Raw genomic sequence first — 24,098 nt, 5'->3', positions numbered from 1 at the left:
CTGTTCATGTTGATCTATATAAAATACTGTTTCTCTGAATATATTTTATAATGTGTGTTTGGTGACTTATCACAGCTTTGTGAGCCAGGCAGTGCTTCAAATGTCAGGGTCCCACCTCCAAGACATAGCCTTAGGCCTTCATTAGGCCAGTAAGTAATACTAACCATTAATCTTCTTGTTGATGACATAATTAAAACTATCTTTTTTTAAACTAGGAGCCCTTATTGGTGGTTGGGATAAGGCCTTGGGAATACGAGTTGCACAGGCTTTAGTTAATTTCTCAAAACTTCCACTGTGTTAACATCTTTCCAAGACAAAGTTCTACATTTGAAAAAATAAGTAAAACCTACATCAAACTTTTTCTCCTGTCTCTCCCCATTCAAAGTTATAAGCAAATGTACGATAAAAATATCTTTCAAAAACATGAAAGGTGATGTTGACCTGGCGTGTTCTTTAGAAACTATTTGTGGTTTTTCCTGTGGTATGTTTTCAGTTTACTTGAGTTACCCTTCTGATGTTAAGAGCCCTTGTTTCTGTTTCATCAGCCTTTGAAACAAATTGAACTTAACAGAGCTCAAGAAGACTTTTTTGGGGTAGGGGGAGGCTTTCATTTCCTTCCTCATTGCTGTAGTTTCTTCCCTAGGGACCAGTTAGAGTTGGAAGATAGATTGGATAGTAAGTGAGATTCTTTTTCCTGGACTTTTGTGGCAACTCAGGTTATGACAAATTTCCTTTTTTAATACCCTTTTTATTTATTTTTTAAATTGAAGTATAGTTGATTTACAATATTATGTTAGTTTTTAGGGGTACAGCATAGGGATTCAGTATTTTTACAGATTATACTCCATTAAAAGTAATTACAAGGTAATGGCTGTAATTCCCTGGGCTATAAAATATGTCCTTGTTGTTTATCTATTTTATACATAGTAGTTTGTATCTCTTCATCACCTACCCCTGTCTTGCCCTTCCCCTCTTCACTCTCCCCTTTGGTAACCACTAGTGGGTTTTCTATACCTGTGAGTCTGTTTCTGTTTTGCATATGCATTCGTTTGTGTTATTTTTTAGATTCCACATATAAGTGATATCGTACAGTATATTTCTTTCTCTGTCTGACTTATTTCACTAAGCATAATGTTCTCTAGGTCCATCACAAATTTCACGTTTGCCCTCGTCTTGTGCTTCTGATAGGGTGTAGCATGACCTCTGAGGATGAAGGAGGAGATGGGGGATGCAGGGCAGGGATGGCCCCTTCCTCTCCCTCTGTGTTGGGCCAGCACATGTTTTTTTTCTCTCTGATGATTCTGTTGATGAGAATCCCTCCTAGACTGCAACACGAATGCTCAATGTCCATGTGTTAACAGACTAGAGATTGTTAGGAGGACAGGGGTGCCCTCAGATAGGCAGTCCTGCCGTCTGTACACCGTTGAAAGCAGTATGGGGAGGGAGGGCCCCAGGTAAGCAGGATGGTGCTAAGAGAGACCAGCGGGGGAGGGACTGAACCACCAAAGCAGGTGTTTTCAAAATGTAGTGTAAAGTCATTTTCGGGAAAGCTCTTCCCACAGGATGAATAAGAACCAGTACCCTGAGCTTTCTATTTGTTCTCTGCCCAGTTTCCTCTCTGTCTCCTCTCTGCATCCCTGCTCTTCACAGCTACAGAGTATATTTGTTAAAAATTTCAAGATTCACACAACATTGTAAATCAGCTATACTTCAATTAAATTTTTTTTTAATTTCAAGTTTCACACTAACATTTCCCAAGTATTTCCTTTTAGTAAAAAAAAAAAACAAACACACACTTCTGTGGAATTCCCTGGCGGTCCAGTGGTTAGGACTCTGAACTCTCACTGCCAAGGGCCCGGGTTCAATCCTTGGTCGGGGAACTAAGATCCCACAAGCTGCGTGGCACGGCCAAAAACAAAAACAAAGAAAACAAAACAAACAAAAAAACTTCTGATTTTGAGAAGTTTCAGATAAGAAAAGTTGTCCAAAACAAAGAATGCCTGTATTCTTTCACCCAGATTCCCCCAAAGTTAATGTTGGACCACATTTGTGTTATCATTGTCCACTCTCTTCCCTCCCTCCCTCTTCCCTCTCCCTCCTTCTCCCATATACATCTATATTTTTTCTGAGAGTAAGTCACAGACATAATGATACTTTACTCTTAAATATATCCGTGTGCATTACCTAAAAACAAGAACATTCTTTGCAAAATCGCAGTACAAGGATCCAAATCAGACAGTTACCGCTGATGCAGTACTGTTATCTCACCTATTCAAATTTTGTCAGTTGTGTCACAAATGTCCTTTAGAAATAAATTTCTGGTTCAAGATCTAATGCAGAATCACACGTTTAATGTAGTTGTCATGTGACTTCAGTTTCCTTTAATACGGAACAATTCCTTGGCTTTTTTTGTCTTCTAAAACCTTGATGTATTTGGAGATATAAGCCACTTACTTTGTAGAACATTCCTCAGTTTGGGTTTGTCTGATATTTCCTCATGATTAGGTTCAGAATATGCATTTTTAGCAAGAATACCAAAAATGATATTGTATCCTGCTTAGTACGTCAAATCAGGAGGTACGTGATACCTATTTTTGACTTTTACTGTGGGTTTTGGTTTGTTTGTTTTTTTTGCCATTCTGAAGGGTTCTTTTAATGTAGTAAAAGTTATCAGTCTTTCATTGGATCTGGATTTTGAGACATAGCTAGAAAGCCTTTCCCTACACCAAGATTAAAGACGAATCCACCCATGTTTTCTTGCATGATTTCACTTTTTACACTTACGCTTATGAAATTTCTAATGGCATGAACTGATGCTACTGTAAATATTAACTACATAAGAAATAAAACTGGATGTTCAGTATGATGTCAAATTTATAAAAATTAAATTTCATATGTTAACTGGCAACCTCTGAAAGGTAAAAGTATGGACATCTTAATTTTCCTCTTTACTCTTTTTTATATATTCCAAGTTTACTCTGATAACCACTATTTCTTTTATAATCAGAAAGAAGCACAATGTTATTTTTAAACATTCCCCCAATAGTCTTCAGTGTCCCAAGAAATCATGAATATTAGTTGAAATGACTGATGTAGTCCAGGGATTTCTGTATAAGTGAGCTACTGTAAATGTCAAGCCAAGTACTTTGGTAGACTCAGAAAAGAATGGATAGAAATGGTTAAAATAATTCTATTATGCTAGTGACAGATGTCAACGATGACATTCTTTTTAAGAACATCCTGAGAGAGAAGTGGACCATGACCAGTGGGAGCCATTTATTGATACATAAGCTATTTGGGAAGGAGTACAGTGAGGTGGTGAAGAGCGTGGATGCTAATGTCAAATAGACTTGGATTCAAAGCCTAGTTAATTCACTTACTACTTGTGTCACCTTGAGCAAGTTGATTAGCCTCTCTCATACAGTTTATGTATAAAATAGAGATAGTAACACCTCTGTCACAGAATTTATGTTTGAATTAGATCTTACAAAGAACATAAAGTACTTAATATAGTGCCAGGCACATGAGTGCTCAATAAACGGTTATTATTATTATTATTTTGACCCTTGCAGATAAGCCCACCTTCTAACAAAAAATCATTCTAATTCCTTGAAGAGGATTCACCTCTTCTTTATTGATTTTTTTCTGTTCTTTTAGTTTCTCGTTTACCTTCTTGTAAGCCATGCTTTACTACTCTGTACCAAAATCTGTACAGAGCACTTTAAAATGAGAACTGACTCTATTTCAAACACGTGTATGAGTAGAAGACATAGCACTGGAAAGGTGATAAGACTATAGGAAATTCGTTGGAGTTAATTGCAGTGGGCAATTAGAAGTCTCTGATACCAGGAAGGTTAATATTCTGAAGTGAGAGACATCTGGTTTGTGTGTGTGTGTGCACGTGTGTGTGTTTTTCCTGTCTTCCCATTACAAATTCATGAAAACTGTCTTTGTTAACCAGTGGGCTTAGAAATTTTCATAAAAAGATTCCATCCACTGGATGAAATGGACTTCTTAAAATAGAAGAGAGCTCATTTCTGAGGACCTCTCATTGCACCTTTATTTTATGAGGTTGTAAAAACAGATGCTTGCTTGCTTATTTATGTAATTGGGTGATTTGTAAAGGGAGCGGTCTCTCTCATTATTGCTCCCCTATAAACTGTTTCAGTGCCATTTTTGGAATAAAAATGTAGCTACCACTCGACTCCCAATTCTGATTTGGTTCAAAGACTCTTTTCAAAAAGGCATGCTTTTACTTATGTAGATTTAGCAGATGGCGTAATTGTAAACTCAGGGTTGCAGAACTAGAAGTCTCTTGGCAACATCACGCTGTTTATCCTTTGTATACAAAGCATAGAAACCAAACTGCAACTCATAAGAGTCACTGAAAGACTATCTCATTCGTGGCTGTGGTTTAGCTTCATAATTATTGCACAGAACCCGTATAATCGTATCCAAGTGTGTAAGTGTTGTTACAACAAAAAAGCAGTACATAGCAGCACAAGAAAGACTTTTTGTTATGTTAATATTCGACCTGCTAAGTAAACAGTATGTTATGTTGATGTGTATCCTCTGTAAGAACATTAAGGATTTGAACTTCAAAGGATTATAAAGATTTGTAGTAGAAACATATTTAGGTACAAGTGTTGAAACTAAGAGTTAATTAGCATGATTTATAAGGCATGTATTTAGCATTTGATTGATAAAATCTTCGTGCTTAAATTTCACTTTCTGTTTTCTTTTCCTTTGGAAGACCTAGTGATCAATGGATTAATCCATAAACACCAACCCTTAGAGAATCGAGAGCAACAAAAGTCATCAGACATCCTGGAGGAGTTAATTGTTCAAGGAATAATACAACGCCACAGCAGAGTATTTAGAAATGGAGAATCATATGATGTCACGGCAAGTAGTTTTGTAATTAACACTAGCTTATAGTTAAAATAGCAACAGAATATGACTGATCACGAGTTATTTTTTCCACCAATATGCATCTTAATGTCACAACACAGATTACAGCATTTATCTAAGCCAGTTTTTTCTCCCATAAACTCCTTCACCCCTCTGCACACCATCCTTCTCTACAGATTCAGGAATTGCCTGATCGTTAATGATTAATGAATCCAATGAAACATATCTTGGGTTTTACCAAATTTGAGACATGATAAGCCCCAATGAATAAAATGCCTTCATTCTTTCAGCAGTTTTTATTAAACATTGCCTATGTACTAGGCATGTGAATATAAAACAGAACCCTGACTTATCCAATAAGAAAATAGGCCTAAATGTCAAAGCTAAAATAGATACATGTATACATTTATATACACACCCTGAGGTCAACCATGAGGAAATAAATGCAATGATAAAAATTGTTATACCCTTAATTTTCTTTGTCGATTCATCTTGACTGATTTATCATTGTTTTTCTGTAGTGTGAGCATTATTTGTAGCCTGATTTTAACTTGTCGTGGCCAAAGTCTTGAGTTCTTAACTTTTTAATAACTTCTTTGTAAACCTATGAAGAAGATGGCAGATTTGCTGTTGTTTTGTTTAGTTCCCATTGGTTTGGGTTTCTTTTTAAGCCACTGTTTGGCGGCAGCACCGGTAATCCTAAAGCATAGACAGAGGAAAGAAGATAAAAAAGAAGAAATAACACAGAAAAGAGGCCTAAGGGAAAATGAATAGGAAAGAAAAGAAAGAAACAGAAATGATGGAAATTGAGACCAGAGATTATATCAAAGGCACCTCAGTGATGGCCAGTCCCCTGTGTTGTAGGGAAAACAATCAATAGGGAATAAAAAGATTCATTAGTGAAATCAAGTTTGCACCTAGACCAAGTCACTTAGTGTTTCAATAAAGGTAATTTCCTTCTCTGTGTGTGGGACTTGCTGAGAACTCATAAATAAAAGCCGAAGTGGCATTTTCTTTTGAAGAAGGAAAAATAAGTCCTGCAGAAAGTATTTGGCAAGGAAAGGAGATTGTTAAGCTTTATGAATGATATTATCAGGCTGCCGATAATAAGAGGAACTGAGGGGGACGGGAAGGTAAAAATGGAGCAAATAATGGAAAAAATGATGCCAACATAATGACAATTTACATTTGCACAAGGCTAGCTATCAGCATGCAAGGCATTTTCGAGTACCTTATCTTACTTCAAAGTACTAAAAAAATGATGCGTCTTTAATATGGAAAGGACAAGGAGAGATTTTTTTGCTTGCTGTAGGTGAATCGCTGGGGGTCAGAAAATAAAACGTGGGTCAAAAAGAAAAGACAGGAGTCTCAAGCCTCTTAGATAGCCTCATCCACCAGAGGGCAGAGAGCAGAAGCAAGAAGAACTACAATCCTGCAGCCTGTGGAATAAAAACCACATTCACAGAAAGATAGACAAGATGAAAAGGCAGAGGGGTATGTACCAGATGAAGAAACAAGATAAAACCCCAGAAAAACAACTAAATGAAGTGGAGATAGGCAACCTTCCAGAAAAAGAATTCAGAATAACGATAGTGAAGATGATCCAGGACCTTGGAAAAAGAATGGAGGCAAAGATCGAGAAGATGCAAGAAATGTTTAACAAAGACCTAGAAGAATTAAAGAACAAACAAACAGAGATGAACAATACAATAACTGAAATGAAAACTACACTAGAAGGAATCAATAGCAGAATAACTGAGGCAGAAGAACGGATAAGTGACCTGGAAGACAGAATGGTGGAATTCACTGCTGCAGAACAGAATAAAGAAAAAAGAATGAAAAGAAATGAAGACAGCCTAAGAGACCTCTGGGACAACATTAAATGCAACAACATTCACATTATAGGGATCCCAGAAGAAGAAGAGAGAGAGAAAGGACCCAAGAAAATATTTGAAGAGGTTATAGTTGAAAACTTCCCTCACATGGGAAAGGAAATAGACACCCAAGTCCAGGAAACGCAGAGAGTCCCATACAGGATAAACCCAAGGAGAAACATGCCGAGACACATAGTAATCAAATTGGCAAAAATTAAAGACAAAGAAAAATTACTGAAAGCAGCAAGGGAAAAATGACAAATAACATACAAGGGAACTCCCATAAGGTTAACAGCTGATTTCTCAGCAGAAACTCTACAAGCCAGAAGGGAGTGGCATGACATATTTAAAGTGATGAAAGGGAAGAACCTACAACCAAGATTACTCTACCCGGCAAGGATCTCATTCACATTTGATGGAGAAGTCAAAAGCTTTACAGACAAGCAAAAGTTAAGAGAATTCAGCACCACCAAACCAGCTCTACAACAAATGCAAAAGGAACTTCTCTAAGTGGGAAACACAAGAGAAGAAAAGGACCTACAAAAACAAACCCAAAACAATTAAGAAAATTGTCATAGGAACATACATATTGATAATTACCTTACATGTGAATGGATTAAATGCTCCAACCAAAAGACACAGGCTCGCTGAATGGATACAAAAACAAGACCCATATATATGCTGTCTACAGGAGACCCACTTCAGACCTAGGGACACATACAGATGGAAAGTGAGGGGATGGAAAAAGATACTCCATGCAAATGGAAATCAAAAGAAAGCTGGAGTAGCAATACTCATATCAGATAAAATAGACTTTAAAATAAAGAATGTTACAAGAGACAAGGAAGGACACTACATAATGATCAAGGGATCAATCCAAGAAGAAGATGTGACAATTATAAATATATATGCACCCAACATAGGAGCACCTCAATACATGAGGCAACTGCTAACAGCTTTAAAAGAAGAAATCGACAGTAACACAATAATAGTGGGGGACTTTAACATCTCATTTATACCAATGGACAGATCACCCAAACAGAAAATTAATAAGGAAACACAAGCTTTAAATGGCACAATAGACCAGATAGATTTAATAGATATTTATAGGACATTCCATCCAAAAACAGCAGATTACACTTTCTTCTCAAGTGCACATGGAACATTCTCCAGGATAGATCACATCTTGGGTCACGAATCAAGCCTCAGTAAATTTAAGAAAATTGAAATCATATCAAGCATCTTTTCTGACCACAATGCTATGAGATAAGAAATCAATTACAGGGAAAAAAACGTAAAAAGCACAAACACATGGAGGCTAAACAATACGTTACTAAATAAGCAAGAGATCACTGAAGAAATCAAAGAGGAAATCAAAAAATACCTAGAGACAAATGACAATGAAAACACGACGATCCAAAACGTATGGGATGCAGCACAAGCAGTTCTAAGAGGGAAGTTTATAGCAATACAAGCCTACCTCAAGAAACAAGAAAAATCTCAAGTAAAAGAAACTAGAGAAAGAAGAACAAACAAAACCCAAAGTTAGCAGAAGGAAAGAAATTATAAAGATCAGAGCAGAAATAAATGAAATAGAAACAAAGCAATAGCAAAGATCAATAAAACTAAAACCTGGTTCTTTGAGAAGATAAACAAAATTGATAAACCATTAGCCAGATTCATCAAGGAAAAGAGGGAGAGGACTCAAATCAATAAAATTAGAAATGAGGGGCTTCCCTGGTGGCGCAGTGGTTGAGAATCTGCCTGCCAGTGCAGGGGACACGGATTCGAGCCCTGGTCTGGGAAGATCCCACATGCCGCGGAGCAACTAGGCCCGTGAGCCACAATTACTGAGCCTGCGCGTCTGGAGCCTGTGCTCCGCAACAAGAGAGGCCACGATAATGAGAGGCCCGCGCACCGCGATGAAGAGCGGCCCCCACTTGCCGCAACTAGAGAAAGCCCTCGCACAGAAACAAAGACCCAACACAGCCATAAATAAATAAATGAATAAATAAATAAATAAATAAATAAACCCAAAGTTTAAAAAAAAAAAAAAAAATTAGAAATGAAAAAGGAGAAGTTACAACAGACACCGCAGAAATACAAAGCATCCTAAGAGACTACTACAAGCAACTCTATGCCAATAAAATGGACAACCTGGAAGAAATGGACAAATTCTTAGAAAGATATAACCTTCCAAGACTGAACCAGGAAGAAATAGAAAATATGAACAGACCAATCACAAGTAATGAAATTGAAACTGTGATTAAAAATCTTCCAACAAACAGAAGTCCAGGACCAGATGGCTTCACAGGTGAATTCTATCAAACATTTAGAGAAGAGCTAACACCTATCCTTCTCAAACTCTTCCAAAAAATTGCAGAGGAAGGAACACTCCCAAACTCATTCTATGAGGCCACCATCACCCTGATACCAAAACCAGACAAAGATACTACAAAAAAAGAAAATTACAGACCAATATCACTGATGAATATGGATGCAAAAATCCTCAACAAAATACTAGCAAACGGAATCCAACAACATATTAAAAGGATCATACACCATGATCAAGTGGGATTTATCCCAGGGATGCAAGGATTCTTCAATATATGCAAATCAATCAATGTGATACACCATATTAACAGACTGAAGAATAAAAACCATATGATCATCTCAATAGATGCAGAAAAAGCTTTTGACAAAATTCAACACCCGTTTATGATAAAAACTCTCCAGAAAGTGGGCATAGAGGGAACCTACCTCAACATAATAAAGGCCATATATGACAAACCCCCAGCAAACGTCATTCTCAATGGTGAAAAACTGAAAGCATTTCCTCTAAGATCAGGAACAAGACAAGGATGTCCACTCTCACCACTATTATTCAACATAGTTTTGGAAGTCCTGGCCACGGCAATCAGAGAAGAAAAAGAAATAAAAGGAATACAAATTGGAAAAGAAGAAGTAAAACTGTCACTGTTTGCAGATGACAGGATACTATACAGGGAGAATCCTAAAGATTAAGGAAACACTCCCATTTACCATTGCAACAAAAAGAATAAAATACCTAGGAATAAGCCTACCTAGGGAGGTAAAAGACCTGTAGTCAGAAAACTGTAAGACACTGATGAAAGAAATTAAAGAGGATACAAACAGATGGAGAGATATACCATGCTCTTGGATTGGAAGAATCAATATTGTGAAAATGACTATACTACCCAAAGCAATCTACAGATTCAATGCAATCCCTATCAAATTACCAATGGCATTTTTTACAGAACTAGAACAAAAAATCTTAAAATTTGTATGGAGACACAAAAGACCCCAAATAGCCAAAGCGGTCTTGAGGGAAAAAAACGGAGCTGGAGGAATCAGACTCCCTGGCTTCAGACTATACTACAAAGCTACAGTAATCAAGACAGTTTGGTACTGGCACAAAAACAGAAATATAGATCAATGGAACAGGATAGAAAGCCCAGAGATAAACCCATGCACTGGTGGTCAACTAATCTATGACAGAGGAGGCAAGGATATACAATGGAGAAAAGACAGTCTCTTCGATAAGTGGTGCTGGGAACACTGGACAGCTACATGTAAAAGAATGAAATTAGAATACTCCCTAACACCGTACACAAAAATAAACTCAAAATGGATTAGAGACCTAAATGTAAGACTGGACACTATAAAACTCTTAGAGGAAAACATAGGAAGAACTCTCTTTGACATAAATCACAGCAAGATCTTTTTTGATCCACCTCCTAGAGTAATGGAAATAAAAACAAAAATAAACAAATGGGACCTAATGAAACTTAAAAGCTTTTGCAAAGCAAAGGAAACTACAAACAAGACGAAAAGACAGCCCTCAGAATGGGAGAAAATATTTGCAGATGAATCAATGGACAAAAGATTAATCTCCAAAATATATAAACAGCTCATGCAGCTCAATATTAAAAAAAAACCCAATCCAAAAATGGGCAGTGACCTAAATAGACATTTCTCCAAAGAAGACATACAGATGGCCAAGAAGCACATGAAAAGCTGCTCAACATCACTGATTATTAGAGAAATGCAAATCAAAACTACAATGAGGTATCACCTCACATCAGTTAGAATGGGCATCATCAGAAAATCTACAAACAACAAATGCTGGAGAGGGTGTGGAGAAAAGGGAACCCTCTTGCACTGTTGGTGGGAATGTAAATTGATACAGCCACTATGGAGAACAGTATGGAGGTTCCTTAAAAAGCTAAAAATAGAATTACCATATGACCCAGGAATCCCAGTGCTGGGCATATACACAGAGAAAACCGTAATTCAAAAAGACACGTGCCCCAGTGTTCATTGCAGCACTATTTACAATAGCCAGGTCATGGAAGCCACCTAAATGCCCATCGACAGACAAATGGATAAAGAAGATTTGGTACATATATACAATGGAATATTACTCAGCCATAAAAAGGAACGAAATTGAGTCATTTGTAGGGACATGGATGAATCTAGAGACTGTCATACAGAGTGAAGTAAGTCAGAAAGAGAAAAACAAATAACGTATAGTAACGCATATATGTGGAACCTAGAAAAATGGTACAGATGAACCGGTTTGCAGGGCAGAAATTGGGACACGGATGTAGAGAACTAATGTATCGACCCCAAGGGGGGAAAGCGGCTGGGGGTGGAGGGTGTGTGTGTGATGAATTGAGATATTGGGATTGACATATATACACTAATACGTATAAAATGGATAACTAATAAGAACCTGCTGTATAAAAAAATAAATAAAATAAAATTCAAAAATTCAAAAAAAAAAAAAAAAAAGAAAAGACAGGAGAGCCATCTGGAGGAGGATAGATTGTGGGAACATTCAGTAGCTAAGCAAGCCTTTTGAAGAGAGATGCCATGGACCCTTGATGCTCACGTCAGTAGGAGTAACATTAACACATTTTTCAATGATTCCAGTGCCAGAGATGAATGGATTCAGACTGGGACCTTGCAAGGGCACCAGCAAGGTTAATTAATATAAACTACACTGTGAAAGAAACGTATCTATTAAAAAATGAAAACTACAGGCTTGACTTTCAATAACATCATTAAGAGATCCAAAGATGAAGACTGTGTTTCGTATTATGTAGAAATAGAATGGTTGTCAGGGGCATAGTTGGAGCGTTCTCAAAAGGATTTAAATGTGACAGGACTGCAAAGGTAGGCAAGAATAACACAGTTCTTTTTTTCTTTTTTTTTGCTTTGGAATTGGGCCAAGAGGGCCAACAAAAGCCAGACTTGCAACAGGCCGGAGCTGTAAGGCACAGCTGTGCGTCTTCTTGCCGAGTGCAGTCCTCAACCTGTACATTTGCGTCACCCAGGAGACTTTCAAAACTCCTGGGACCAGTGGCTTGGGGTGGGCCCAGAATGTGGTGCTTTTGAAAGCTCCCAGGTGATTCCAGTGGGCAGCCGAGGCTGAGAACCACTGCCATGAAGTTTCAATAAAAATGTACACCAAGCCCTCAAATTCATTATCAAGCTGGGAAGAGTTAAAGCTTTCGAAACTGAAATCCCCCATTCACTGTGAAAGAGAGTCCTAAAATATTCCTGAAAATAGAACATGTGTTCACTATAGGACTAAGATGATACCCAGGAAGCATATGGAAATGAAGAGATATAATTGCTCAGTGTCACAGGTAAAGTCTCTTTCAATCCAGGTGTAGCTGAGAACATGTGTGTCAGACACCAGATGTCTTGAATATTTGGGGGAAAGTTCTGAGGCGAATACAAAAAGATGAGAATGACTATTGAAGGACTGAAAATGAAAATATTATGAGACAGTTAATACTTTTAACTAAGAAACAAAGAGCCAAAGGAAACAAAAAGGGGATAGTCAAGAAAAAGGATGTTATTGTCAGCAGGTACTACAATACGATGAATCCAATCAGACATGTGAACACCATTTCTTCATTGCTTTAAAAAGAACTTTAAATGAAATATTATGGGAAAAAAACAGAACAATAAAAGTGAGAATACTTAAAAACAAGGCTCCTTATGTAGACCAATATTATATATAAATACAAGGGAATTTTAGACATAAATCTGTCCCTGTCTTAGCCAGGTTGTTATCTTTAATTCAGTTATCATTTAGAGTGAAATATAATAAAGGATGCTGAAAAGGGGACTCCCCTATGAGCTGGTCTCTTCCTAGAAATCCACAGCAGTATCTGTATCCACAGGGCCCCCTATCGTCTTTTTTCTTAATTTTTTTCATCATCTGCTTTTGAGCCAGTACTACAGCCATTCCATAGCCCCTCTGGATAACCTGCCTGCAAGCACATTCACGCTAATAGATGTTACGCTCACTCAGAAAGAATTATAATGATATGTAAGTAATACGATGTTAAGAAGCTAAATTATCAGACTAAGTGAATCTTCCAGTATATTTAAAACATTCTACTGAGACTCCAATGGCTGTATTATAAATGTATATTAGATTTACATACACATGTAAATACATGCATGGATTGGTACAGATCTCTTTAAAGAGATGGGAGTGGCTGTCATTTATCCACATAGGTATTATCCACTTCAGGTGTTTCTCATCCAAACTCATTTCTCCCGTTCTGGGTTTCCCTACACAAGACTCTCAATCCTCTATTGATCCCTTCTGTCTCTAGTCCAAGTTGATTCCCTTTTCCAGGCAACCTCTGTCCTTGATAACCTTCAGTGCAGTTAGGGAGTTTGTTGACAGTGTATCAGAGTCTGTAACGTTATTTGCTGAACCTCATGGGGAGTCTTTTAAGGAGGAGGAAGTTGACCGGGGTAAAGACAAAATAATGGCAGTTAACGCTCAGAGTGACCATCTTAGGAGGTCTTAACAGTGGCAGAGCAGGAGTGACAGATCTGTTGTGAGAAACTTTGGCTTATTCTATGCACAAGACTCCTATTAAGAGAGCATAGCCAAGGTAGGTTTATCTGTCGGTCAATAATTAACTAGGAAAGCTCTGAGGAAGACACAGTGGATGCAAGAAGTAATGTATACAAGCAGGTTGGCTAGAAACGAGATCCCCTTCTTATCACAGCATCTTTGGGTGTGCCATCCCCTGCTGGTGTTCTTAAAGAGAATACTTGAACTAGTAACTTCTATAGGTTTTAAAGTTGATTTTTTTTTTTTAGAGTATCTATGGGTAGCACCTCTGTACGTATAATGTGATCATATAATGCTATCATTTTTTAAGTGCCAACAATTGGTAACTCCTGACTTTATAAAATCCAGTGGTAAAGAATAAAGGTAGCTTTCCTCAGGTCTTTCAATGCTTTTCTTTAAAATGTCAAACTCAAGAAGGGACAAGGGCTGTACAAGGTAGGATTAACTTCCACAAGGGAGAGGAAGTACATGATTTCTTATGCATCATTTTGGGATAAAGCCACAGGAAGAGGTCACCCAAACTAGAAAGCCCAAGCTCTCTTGAAACTATTGATCTCATGATTTAAATCAAGGTTCAGACTCCTATGTAAGCCTGATGGAGACTTGCTTTATTGGATCTTAGATGACTATTCCATTCTCTGTTAGCCCTCTGTGAGTGAACTTCCCCAAAAAACTGTTTCATCCTAATTTCACAGTATCTCTAGTTGAGCCTCCATAGCAAGCATGTCCCGTCTTTTCAGCAGATGGCTTTTGTCAGCAGGGAGCCTAAAAAGCAGTTGTCATAAAAAATAACACAAGAATGGGGGAGGGGGAACTTGCTTTGACAAACATCTCCCAGTTTTCCTGTAGTGAAAATTTCTCATCACATAAAACTGTCTGAAGGCTGCAACTGAACCAGAACTTTAATAAATGTTTTCCCTTTAGAAGGCTTTCCAAGAATCATAGATTTTAAAGCTGGAAGAAACCTTAGCCGTCCTCAGCAAGTTGCAGAGGAGCATATATGGTATAATTTTGAGAAAAGTGAGTCCAAAGAGAAGTGCTTTGTGTCAGGTCACACAGTGGGTGTTAGCAGTAGACCCGGAGTTAAACAGAGCCCAGGCCTCCTGCCTGCTGGCCCCTGTGATTCTGAGTCTCATTTCTCCCCTTCATGACAAATACTGTATTTGGTTGTGATTCTGTGTGCTGTCATTGAAAAAAGTCACTGCTTTCACTGAATAAGTAATTACCATTTATTGAGTGGCTACTGTATACTTTCCTCTTTATTTATTTATTTTTTTCATTTCAAAAGAGCTTTTATTTTCAGTGTGAACAATACTGTTAAATTTATCTCTAAAAGGTAAGAGTAAAGTCAGATGTCAGTTAATATCATTTTGGGGTGTTGAACTTTGAAACAAAATTGGTATTTTGGGCTAATGAAAACCAGAATATCCATGAAGAACAAATTCATCTTTTCTTTTGCTGTCCATTTCTTTTTATGCCTTCCAACTGTATTCTCCAGAGCCGCCCTCTGCTGAGACCATATCCATTTTAAGTCCTTCTTCTGGTTTTTCATTTCCATCCTCTTCCTCTTCATCAGCGTTTTCATATTGATATTCACTCTCTTGTTTAGAACCATACGGACTTCGGGATCATAAGTTGGCGGAAAAAATATCCCAGTTTAAAATCAGCAGCAGAATCTAGTGCCCTGCCCTCAGGAGGATCGTCCTTCTCTTCTTCTTGGTCCACATAATTCTCATCCTCTCCCTCATCTCTCCTCCTCCTCGTCCTCTTCATCCTCCTCCTCCTCATTCTCCTCAACTCTCTCCTCCTCTTCTTCTGCCTCTTCCTACTTTCCTACCGGCTGTACATCCCAGTACTCCTTGACTATGGGCTGGCGCGCGCCCTCCTGCCCACCCTCCTTTGCCCGAAGAGTTCGCACTACCACCTGGAAATCCCTAGGGGCTGAGTCTCTGCCGAGACCCTGGCACGCCATTCGGCGGGCACTGCTCCTCCCCTGACTGATCCAGGGTCGTGGCCCATCCCACTACCTGCTCTGTTCTGACCACCGGTGGCTGGGCCTCGCTTCTCTGTGCCAGACGTGGCAGGAGAGATGCACCAGTCAGTGCCTCAACCAGAGAAGTGATCTGGCTGCTAGACCAAGTTGGCAAAGATTTTCCTCTTTTTTCTAAAAAAAATCCTGTGAAATAAAACCTATTTTATAATTGAGGAAGGGAGGGCTTACAGAGTTCAATAATTCATGCAAAGCCACACCATGACCAAGCCAGGATTCATACCCAGGGCTGTATTTGTCTGGATCTGGTGCCCTTTCCTGCTATGCTGAACTGTCTCTCTTTGTGTGATTTACTTTCTCAGTAACTACAGTATTGCAATCTGAAGAGACAGTCTTTTCGATATGGCAATGGATATCAATAGCTCCTTTGTCTTTAAAAGTCTTTAGAGAAATTATCTAGAACAATACAGGAGTACCTAGTTGGAGATATTGCGGGTTCGGTTCCAGGCTACTGCAATAAAGGAAATATCACAATAAATCGAGTCACACGAATTTTTTGGTATCCCAGGGCATATAAAAGTTATGTTTACACTATAGTGTAGCCTGTTAAGTGTCCAAATAGTATTATGTCTAATAAAACAATGTTCAGATCTTAATTTAAAAATACTTATATTGCTAAAAAATGCTAACCATCATCTGAGCCTTCACCGAGTCGTTATCGGTTTGCAATAGTAGCATCAAAGATCACTGATCACCATGACAAATACAATAATAATGAAAAAATTTGAAATACTGCAAGAATTACCAAAATGTGACACAGAGACATAAAGTGAGCAAACACTGTTGGAAAAATGGCGCCAATAGACTTGGTCAACGCAGGGCTGCCACAGATCTTCAATTTGTAAAAAAAAAAAAAAAAAAAAAAAAATCTGTGAGGCACAATTAAGTGAAGCACAATAAAATGAGGTCTGCCTGTTTTGGTTCATTGTATAATGAAGGCTTGGTGTTCATTAAGACAGTTTAATAACTCTTTATATACTGACCTAGAAAGATGTCCATATTAAATTAAATGAAGAAAGTAAATTGCAAAACAGTGTATATGGTATAATCCCATTGATTGGTTGAACATGACAGATGCACTGTTAATATATGTGTATATAGATATATGTGCACAGAGAATGTCTGGAAAGACACACACACCAAACTCTTTAAAATGGTTCATGCTGATGAGTGGGATTGGGGGCCAGCTGGTTAAACAGAGAATTAGGGGACTATTTCTGTATCATTTTAATTTTTTTATAACCAAGGTATATTATTTTAAAAAACCAATTTTTAAAAATGAAACTTTCTTTATAAACCCTTTACAACAGCTTAACCTTTTTTTAATAACTAGAAATTATAATCAAAGTCATTATCACTGCTCTAAACGCATAAAGGGTAGTCAATCAGGAAATAGTATGGGTTTTTTCTATTGTCATGAAAACATTTGTAAAGTACTGACAGCAAAGACCAGTGTTAATTCTCTCCTTCACAAGACCAAAAGTCCTAAAACTAATCTCGACCCCAAATGAAAGTCATTTGTAGCTTATGGAATATTATAAAATCATGGGGTTTAACTTTTTACCTTGAACTAGAAATGCATCATTCATTCGCCACCTTTTCCCATCTTGTATTTGTTTCCAGGTTTTTTTTTTACTTCTCAAGAGCCCTCCTCCATCGCTGCATGTTTCTTTCATGTTTTTTGATAATAGCCTGTTTTTTTCCTATACATCTAATAGATATTTTTTCTTTAGGAATTAGTTCTGTTGTTACCAGGCATAAAGTCTTTAGGAATGAGTTCAGTTGTTACCAGTTTTCACATAATTGTTTTTACAAATCTATCCAAAAATCTGTTTAGTGTTTTAGGACTAAAACCTTAAACAATGTTTATTCTCTCTCTCTTATCTTTCTCCTCTGCTAATAAATACATTTGTTTCTGCATTTTAAAAAGTGTCTTTTTGCAGGTAAGCACGACTGAGAAGCTGCTGAGAAAGCCACCAGCCAGGCTGAAAAAACTTAAAATCAAAAAGGAAGTAAAAGATTTCACGATGAAGGACATAGAAGAGAAGATGCAGGCAGTGGAGGAGCGCAGGAAGGTAGCCCAGGTCTTGCGTGAGGGGGCACTGCCTCCGAAATGCGTGCATCCTCTCCAGTCGCCAGCTTTAAGACAGATTGCGTGGATTGTATTAATTCTTTTAGTGATCTCTATGCTTCCTATGCTGTATGTTTAGTTTTTTTAAGTTCTCTTTGTGTGGTGAAGGAATGCAGCACTATCTTGAAGTTGGTTGAATTACAGTTTCATCCATGTAGCCTAAGGAAGCAATATCCACTTCTGAGAATTAAGTATGGTGTTTTTTCCCTATTAAAAAAAAGAGAAACTTCAGTTGGGGCCAGGGGTGGCAGGAGGTCCCAGGTGGAGGACGGGAGCTGAGAGGAGGCCGTGCAGACCCTCAGACAACTTCTGCAGCATTTACACACACGTGGTCCCCATAAACCCTCTGTCTGCCCTTCTGCCGGGAGCCAGTCTTCACAGCTCTTGTCTGATAGCCTTTACTTCCGTGTCTCTGCTTGGCCTCTCAGAGAGCAAGGACTAGACCATAGCCCTGTGAGGGTATGTTTGGAGGGTGTCTGGAGGGTATGGGGAGGGCTGGCTCTGTCTTCTTCAACAGTAATTCCTCAACCTCTGTTTGTCGAATGATTGCATAATGAAATAGGGAAGCCACGAGTGTTCATTACAGGCAGTAGTAATGAGAACTTGGAGAAAGTCACTCGGACTCGTTTTCACTGTTTAATACTGCTTTTCAGACTAAAGAAGAAGAAATAAGAAAAATGCTGTGGAGTGACCGACCTCTGCCCCCAGCCCATCGTTCAGATCCAGCTGAAGCGGGTGGGAAGGAGGCTCCGTTTGCCAAAGGACTTAAAACTGTGAGTTGTGCCGCGTTTGAACCCTCTGACCTGTTGGAAGGAAAGCTGTTGAAAAGGAAGAACAGTAAAAGTGATACAAGCTCAAATGATAGAAACTACAGGTACGAAGGTATTGGGGTCGTGGAGTCAGACATGTCTTACAACCAAGCAGATGACGTATTCTAATGAGCCGTTTTATGTGAATTTCGTGAAAAGGCATCCTTTCCCCCAGGTGTGACTTTCTTAGTACGTCTCATGGTTTCTTTGACTGTCTGACCCCTCACCCACTGGGATGTGCCTTGGGTTTAGGAATGATCGTGCGAGCTGCCTGGGCTGGAGCTTAGCTGAGTAAACTAAATGGCTATGTTAGCTTAAAAACAAGAAGAGGAAGATTTGACTAGCTTTGTTTTTATAAAGTTGTCATTCTCCTTCAGTGTGGCTTCAAACATGGTGAAAATGTCTTTCATTTATGAGCACCTTTCAGCTTCCATTAATGTATTCGTGCCAAATGAAATCCTTCTTTTTGGCTCCTGCCCCTTGGCTGTGTCTGCCCTCTGAGGGTCCTTTAAGACAAATTGTATGGATTTGTGTTAAGTATTTTAATGATCTGTATGCTTCTTATGCTCTATGTTTAGGTGTGTTTTTTTTCCAATTCTCTTTGTGTTGTGTTGTGATTAAAGCAATATCCTGAAGTTGGTTGAATTATAGTTTCATCCATATAGCCTAAGGAAGCAATATCCACTTCTCAGAATTAAATGAAGTATGGAGTTTTCTTCATATGAAAAATGAAAAAGTTATTAGGTCTATGAGTCTACATTCTATGAAGATCTCTTGCATCCCTTTTCATACTTTCCTCTGTCATTGCCTTGTTCAGACCACCCGACCATTATTCAGTTATATTACTACAACAGTCTTCTTAATATTTATCCAACGGTCTTCTTTTTTATTTTTTGATATTTATTTATTTATTTGGCTGCGCCGGGTCTTAGTTGTGGCATGCGGGATCTTCATTGTGGCACGTGGAATCTAGTTCCCTGACCAGGGATCGAACCCCAGGCCCCCTGCATTGGGAACGCAGAGTCTTAACTGCTGGACCACCAGGAAAGTCCCTATTCAATGGTTTTCTGCTGAACCCCTTTGTTGGCTCCCTTTTATGGTCAAGGTAAAGTCCAGACTTCTTCTTCTGACTGGCAAGACTCTCAGCTTTCATAACTCACTCCTGCTGAACTTCTAGCTCCTCACACTCAGCACATTGCCTAGCCTCTGTGTCTTTGCACATGCTGTTCCCTCCTTCCCATCACCCCGTCTCACTGCTTTACTTGACTAATGCCTTCTTTTTTCTCCCGTCTCCACTCAGACAGCATTTCCTCTGAAGCCCCTGGTCTGGGTTGGTGGCCCTCTCTCATAGTTGCCTTTTGGCAGCCCGGATTACTCAGTGTCGCACTTGCCACCCTCTTTTGGAATTACCGGGTGCGTGTCCATCTTTACCGCTAGATGTGTCAGTTCTAACAGGGCGGAGGATGGGTCTGTCTTGATCACGGTTGCAGTTTTGTACCTTGGAAAGTGAATGGCACATGATACATGGTGTGTAAATGTTTCTTCTGTGGATAAATCAGTACACCCATATATCCTCCAGAAGCTGGAGGACAGCCCCAGGAGATGGCTTGTCTCCCTGGGAACCCATGGCAGTGCTGATTTGAGCAGAAAACCACTGGGCACCTCCTGTTTGTACATTCCCTTTGGGATGTTGCAAATGGACACTTCATCTTCCTGTAGCTTGTAGGACTGAGGACTCCTACAGCAGTGAGGTATGATGGTGGTGGTGGAGGGGGCTTCTTTCCAAACTCGTTCCAGAACCAAAACCTTTAAGAACCAGTCTACTTCTTACAGCGGTACCTTGGAAAGTCCTTTAGGCTCCATGGACCTCTTTTACCTTGCAGTAAGTCCACTGCATACGAACCTTCTAGTTGAGAGCTTTCAAAGGTGTGAACATGCGTTCCATCAGTGTCAGGGGTGAGTGAAATTGCAGCCTGCCCTCCATCTCCTATTGCTGATGATCCTTCAGCTCTACCACCTCCCACCTCCTCTCCCTCCTCCAGTCGGTAACTCTTCTTGCCTGTTCACTCGATGCCAGCCCCTGTATGCCAGCTGTTGTACTGTACTACTGTACTTTTCAAGGTACTATACTGTAAGATTAAAAATGTTTTCTTTCTTTCTTTATTTTTTTTAAATTATTTATTTATTTATTTATTGTTTGTTGGCTGTGTTGGGTCTTCGTTTCTGTGCGAGGGCTTTCTCCAGCTGCGGCAAGTGGGGGCCACTCTTCATCGCGGTGCGTGGGCCTCTTCACTATCGCGGCCTCTCTTGTTACGGAGCACAGGCTCCAGACGCGCAGGCTCAGTAGTTGTGGCTCACGGGCCTAGTTGCTCCGCGGCATGTGGGATCTTCCCAGACCAGGGCTCGAACCCGTGTCCCCTGCATTAGCAGGCAGATTCTCAACCACTGCGCCACCAGGGAAGCCCTTTTGTTTGTTTTTTATGGATTACTTGTGTGAAAAGTATTATAAAACTATTACAGTACAGTACTATTTAGCCGATTGTGTTAGTTGGGTACCTAGGCTAACTTTGTTGGACTTACGAACAAATTGGACTTAGCAATGCGCTCTCAGAACAGAACTCGTTCGTACGTAGGGGACTTACTGTATATGTTAATTTGGGATTGCTATTTTCCCAGAGTTATACCAAATGAAATAATGTGTTTAAAGGTTCTGTGCAAACTAGAATATGCTGCAATATTTATAGCATATTATTTATATAAAATCCTATGTGGGGGCTTCCCTGGTGGCGCAGTGGTTGAGAGTCTGCCTGCTGGTGCGGGGGACACGGGTTTGAGCCCTGGTCTGGGAAGATCCCACATGCCACGGAGCAACTGGGCCCGTGAGCCACAACGACTGAGCCTGCGCGTCTGGAGCCTGTGCTCCGCAACAAGAGAGGCTGCGATGGTGAGAGGCCCGCGCACCGCGATGAAGAGTGGCCCCCGCTTGCCGCAACTGGAGAGGGCCCTTGCACAGAAATGAAGACCCAACATAGCAATCAATCAATCAATCAATCAATTAAAAAAAAAAAATCCTACCTGGGCAACATGATGTTTTTCATCTGTCCGTTGCTTTTTCTATGGAGATGATCTCGTGGTGGCATGTGCCAATCTCATGAAATATTAGATCAGCTGATGATTTACTAGTACAAAATGATTGTACTGGGACATTTAGGAAAAGTTGGACTATCATTCAGATCTCTGCAAATAATAAAATTTAAATGACCAAAAGTACATTCAGTTCAAATTTTAGTAATTCTTGTAAGTTAAATCAATCCTCAAACTTGCTAAATACCCAAATAACACTTTCTCTTGAAATCTTTTTTTTTTTAATATTAATTAATTTATTTATTTATTTTGGCTGTGTTGGGTCTTCGTTTCTGTGCTAGGGCTTTCTCTAGTTGCGGCAAGTGGGGGCCACTCTTCATCACGGTGCGGGGACCCTCACTATCGCGGCCTCTCTTGTTGCGGAGCACAGGCTCCAGACGCGCAGGCTCAGTCGTTGTGGCTCACGGACCCAGTTGCTCCGCAGCATGTGGGATCTTCCCAGACCAGGGCTCGAACCCGTGTCCCCTGCACTGGCAGGCAGATTCTCAACCACTACGCCACCAGGGAAGCCCTTTCTCTTGAAATCTTATGCTCTTGCCTATGCTATTTATAGTGGCTTGGAAGACATGTTTATTGAGTTAAAATATATACAATATAGATGTGAGCATTATCACTGATACCCTGGCTTGAAAACCTCTCTCTATACGTATAGAGTGAAACGTGCCAAGTAGTAACACACCCTAAAAGATAAGCCATATATTTTCTTAGCAAGACCATCCATTTTAACAGGATGGAGGGACGATGAGTTACCTGGATTCTGGGAACTGCCCTAAAACGCTAGGCGTGTTACTACTCGTAAAACCTTCTCAGGGTTTAGGGATGAAGAAGAGGCTCAGAGACTGTAGACGCTTCCCACCTTCCCAGAGCCACTAGCATCAGCTGGGCAGGAGGCTTGTTTTTGAATCCGCTCTGCCTCTAATGAGCCGTTAAACCCATCTCTGCAAAATTTAAAAAAACAAACAAAACAAAACAAAACCAACAACTTCAAATGTAAATGTGACTTTTTTCCATGATCAACTTTCTTTCTTTTTTAAAGATGATTCACACTGAACATTAAAGGATTGAGATTTCTAAAATATTGCCTCTGGGAATAATGTTAATTTTATCTATTGAAATAACATAATTGGTTTTCTCATTCTTAAAACAAAGTTTTGAACATCACCAGTGTACTTCAATTAAAACCAAACCGCAACCTTCAGGAAAGTTATGAGTCAGAAGACAGGATTAGATAAACATCTTTGTAAGCATTTTAATTGAGAGCAGCTGAAAACATGCCTGTATTGATCTCCTTGTGAAAGATGGCCTTGTTGTGTCTAATAAAAGGTACTTTGATATCTAGTAAAAATCCTCCAGTTTTTCTGGGGGAAAAGAAGTTATGGATAACATATTTATTTAAAATAATATTTAAAAGGTGTATTTAAAAATATTTCACATATATTTAAAAGATACATACACAATGTAAGATTCTTATGTTAACAAAAATAATTTTGCAATCACAAGGACAAAAATAGAATTTATTATAGGGTGTTGCTATAGTGACTACCAGTAATTTATGACTGTGCCTATTTCTGTCTTTGTTATTTCATTATCAGTAAATAGCTTGTATTTGAAGGAGTAATTATACAGTAAATGCTGCATTCTAAAGATATATAATGCTACGGTGTGTCAGCAGATAGATCACTTTTGCACCCACATAACCTGTGTATACAGCGCCTTCCTGTAGGATGGTGGAATTTTTGTCTCAGGAGATCGATAAAGGGCATTGTTTTAAAATAAACAGTGGGAGATGACCCTTACGGTCTCTCTTTGTCACTTGTACTTGCTTCTTAAAAATAATAGCCACCTCTTTGTTTTTATTTTTCTAAATCCCGTAAGTAATATGTTATAGGAAATAAGCATTGAAAAACATAAGAATCAAAAAACGCCAAGAATCCAACATTTTCCCCTCCTACCAAGGAAACTACTGGGAACATTTTGCAGGTACTGTAACTTTTTTCCTTGCATAAATGGACTAATACAACATAAATTGTTTTGTAACTTGCTTTTTTCACTCAAAAGGACAATATCTTTTCATGTAAATAATTCTGCTCCCACAGTATCATTCTTTTTATTTTTTAATTTTTATTTATTTATATTTATTTTTGGCTGTGTTGGGTCTTCGTTTCTGTGCAAGGGCTTTCCCTAGTTGCGGCAAGCGGGGGCCACTCTTCATTGCGGTGCATGGGCCTCTCACTGTCGCGGCCTCTCTTGTTGCGGAGCACAAGCTCCA

At 39.1% G+C, this 24,098-nt stretch overlaps 1 protein-coding gene across 1 annotated transcript in view; it reads left to right on the top strand.

The window, feature by feature from the left end:
- STMND1 (stathmin domain containing 1) overlaps window positions 1-24,098 on the top strand; it is a 108,669-nt gene that overhangs the window by 11,749 nt on the left and 72,822 nt on the right. Inside the window, exons 3-5 of the mRNA XM_068559229.1 lie at window positions 4,754-4,905; window positions 17,689-17,820; window positions 18,530-18,805. Of these exons, the coding sequence (XP_068415330.1) occupies window positions 4,754-4,905; window positions 17,689-17,820; window positions 18,530-18,805 (560 nt within the window). The remainder of the gene's footprint in view (window positions 1-4,753; window positions 4,906-17,688; window positions 17,821-18,529; window positions 18,806-24,098) is intronic.

The sequence above is a fragment of the Eschrichtius robustus genome, chromosome 12 (genome assembly GCF_028021215.1).
Source record: "Eschrichtius robustus isolate mEscRob2 chromosome 12, mEscRob2.pri, whole genome shotgun sequence".
Taxonomy (NCBI): domain Eukaryota; kingdom Metazoa; phylum Chordata; class Mammalia; order Artiodactyla; family Eschrichtiidae; genus Eschrichtius; species Eschrichtius robustus.
Note: the sequence above shows the minus strand (reverse complement) of the source record. Positions and strands in the feature narration are given on the sequence as shown.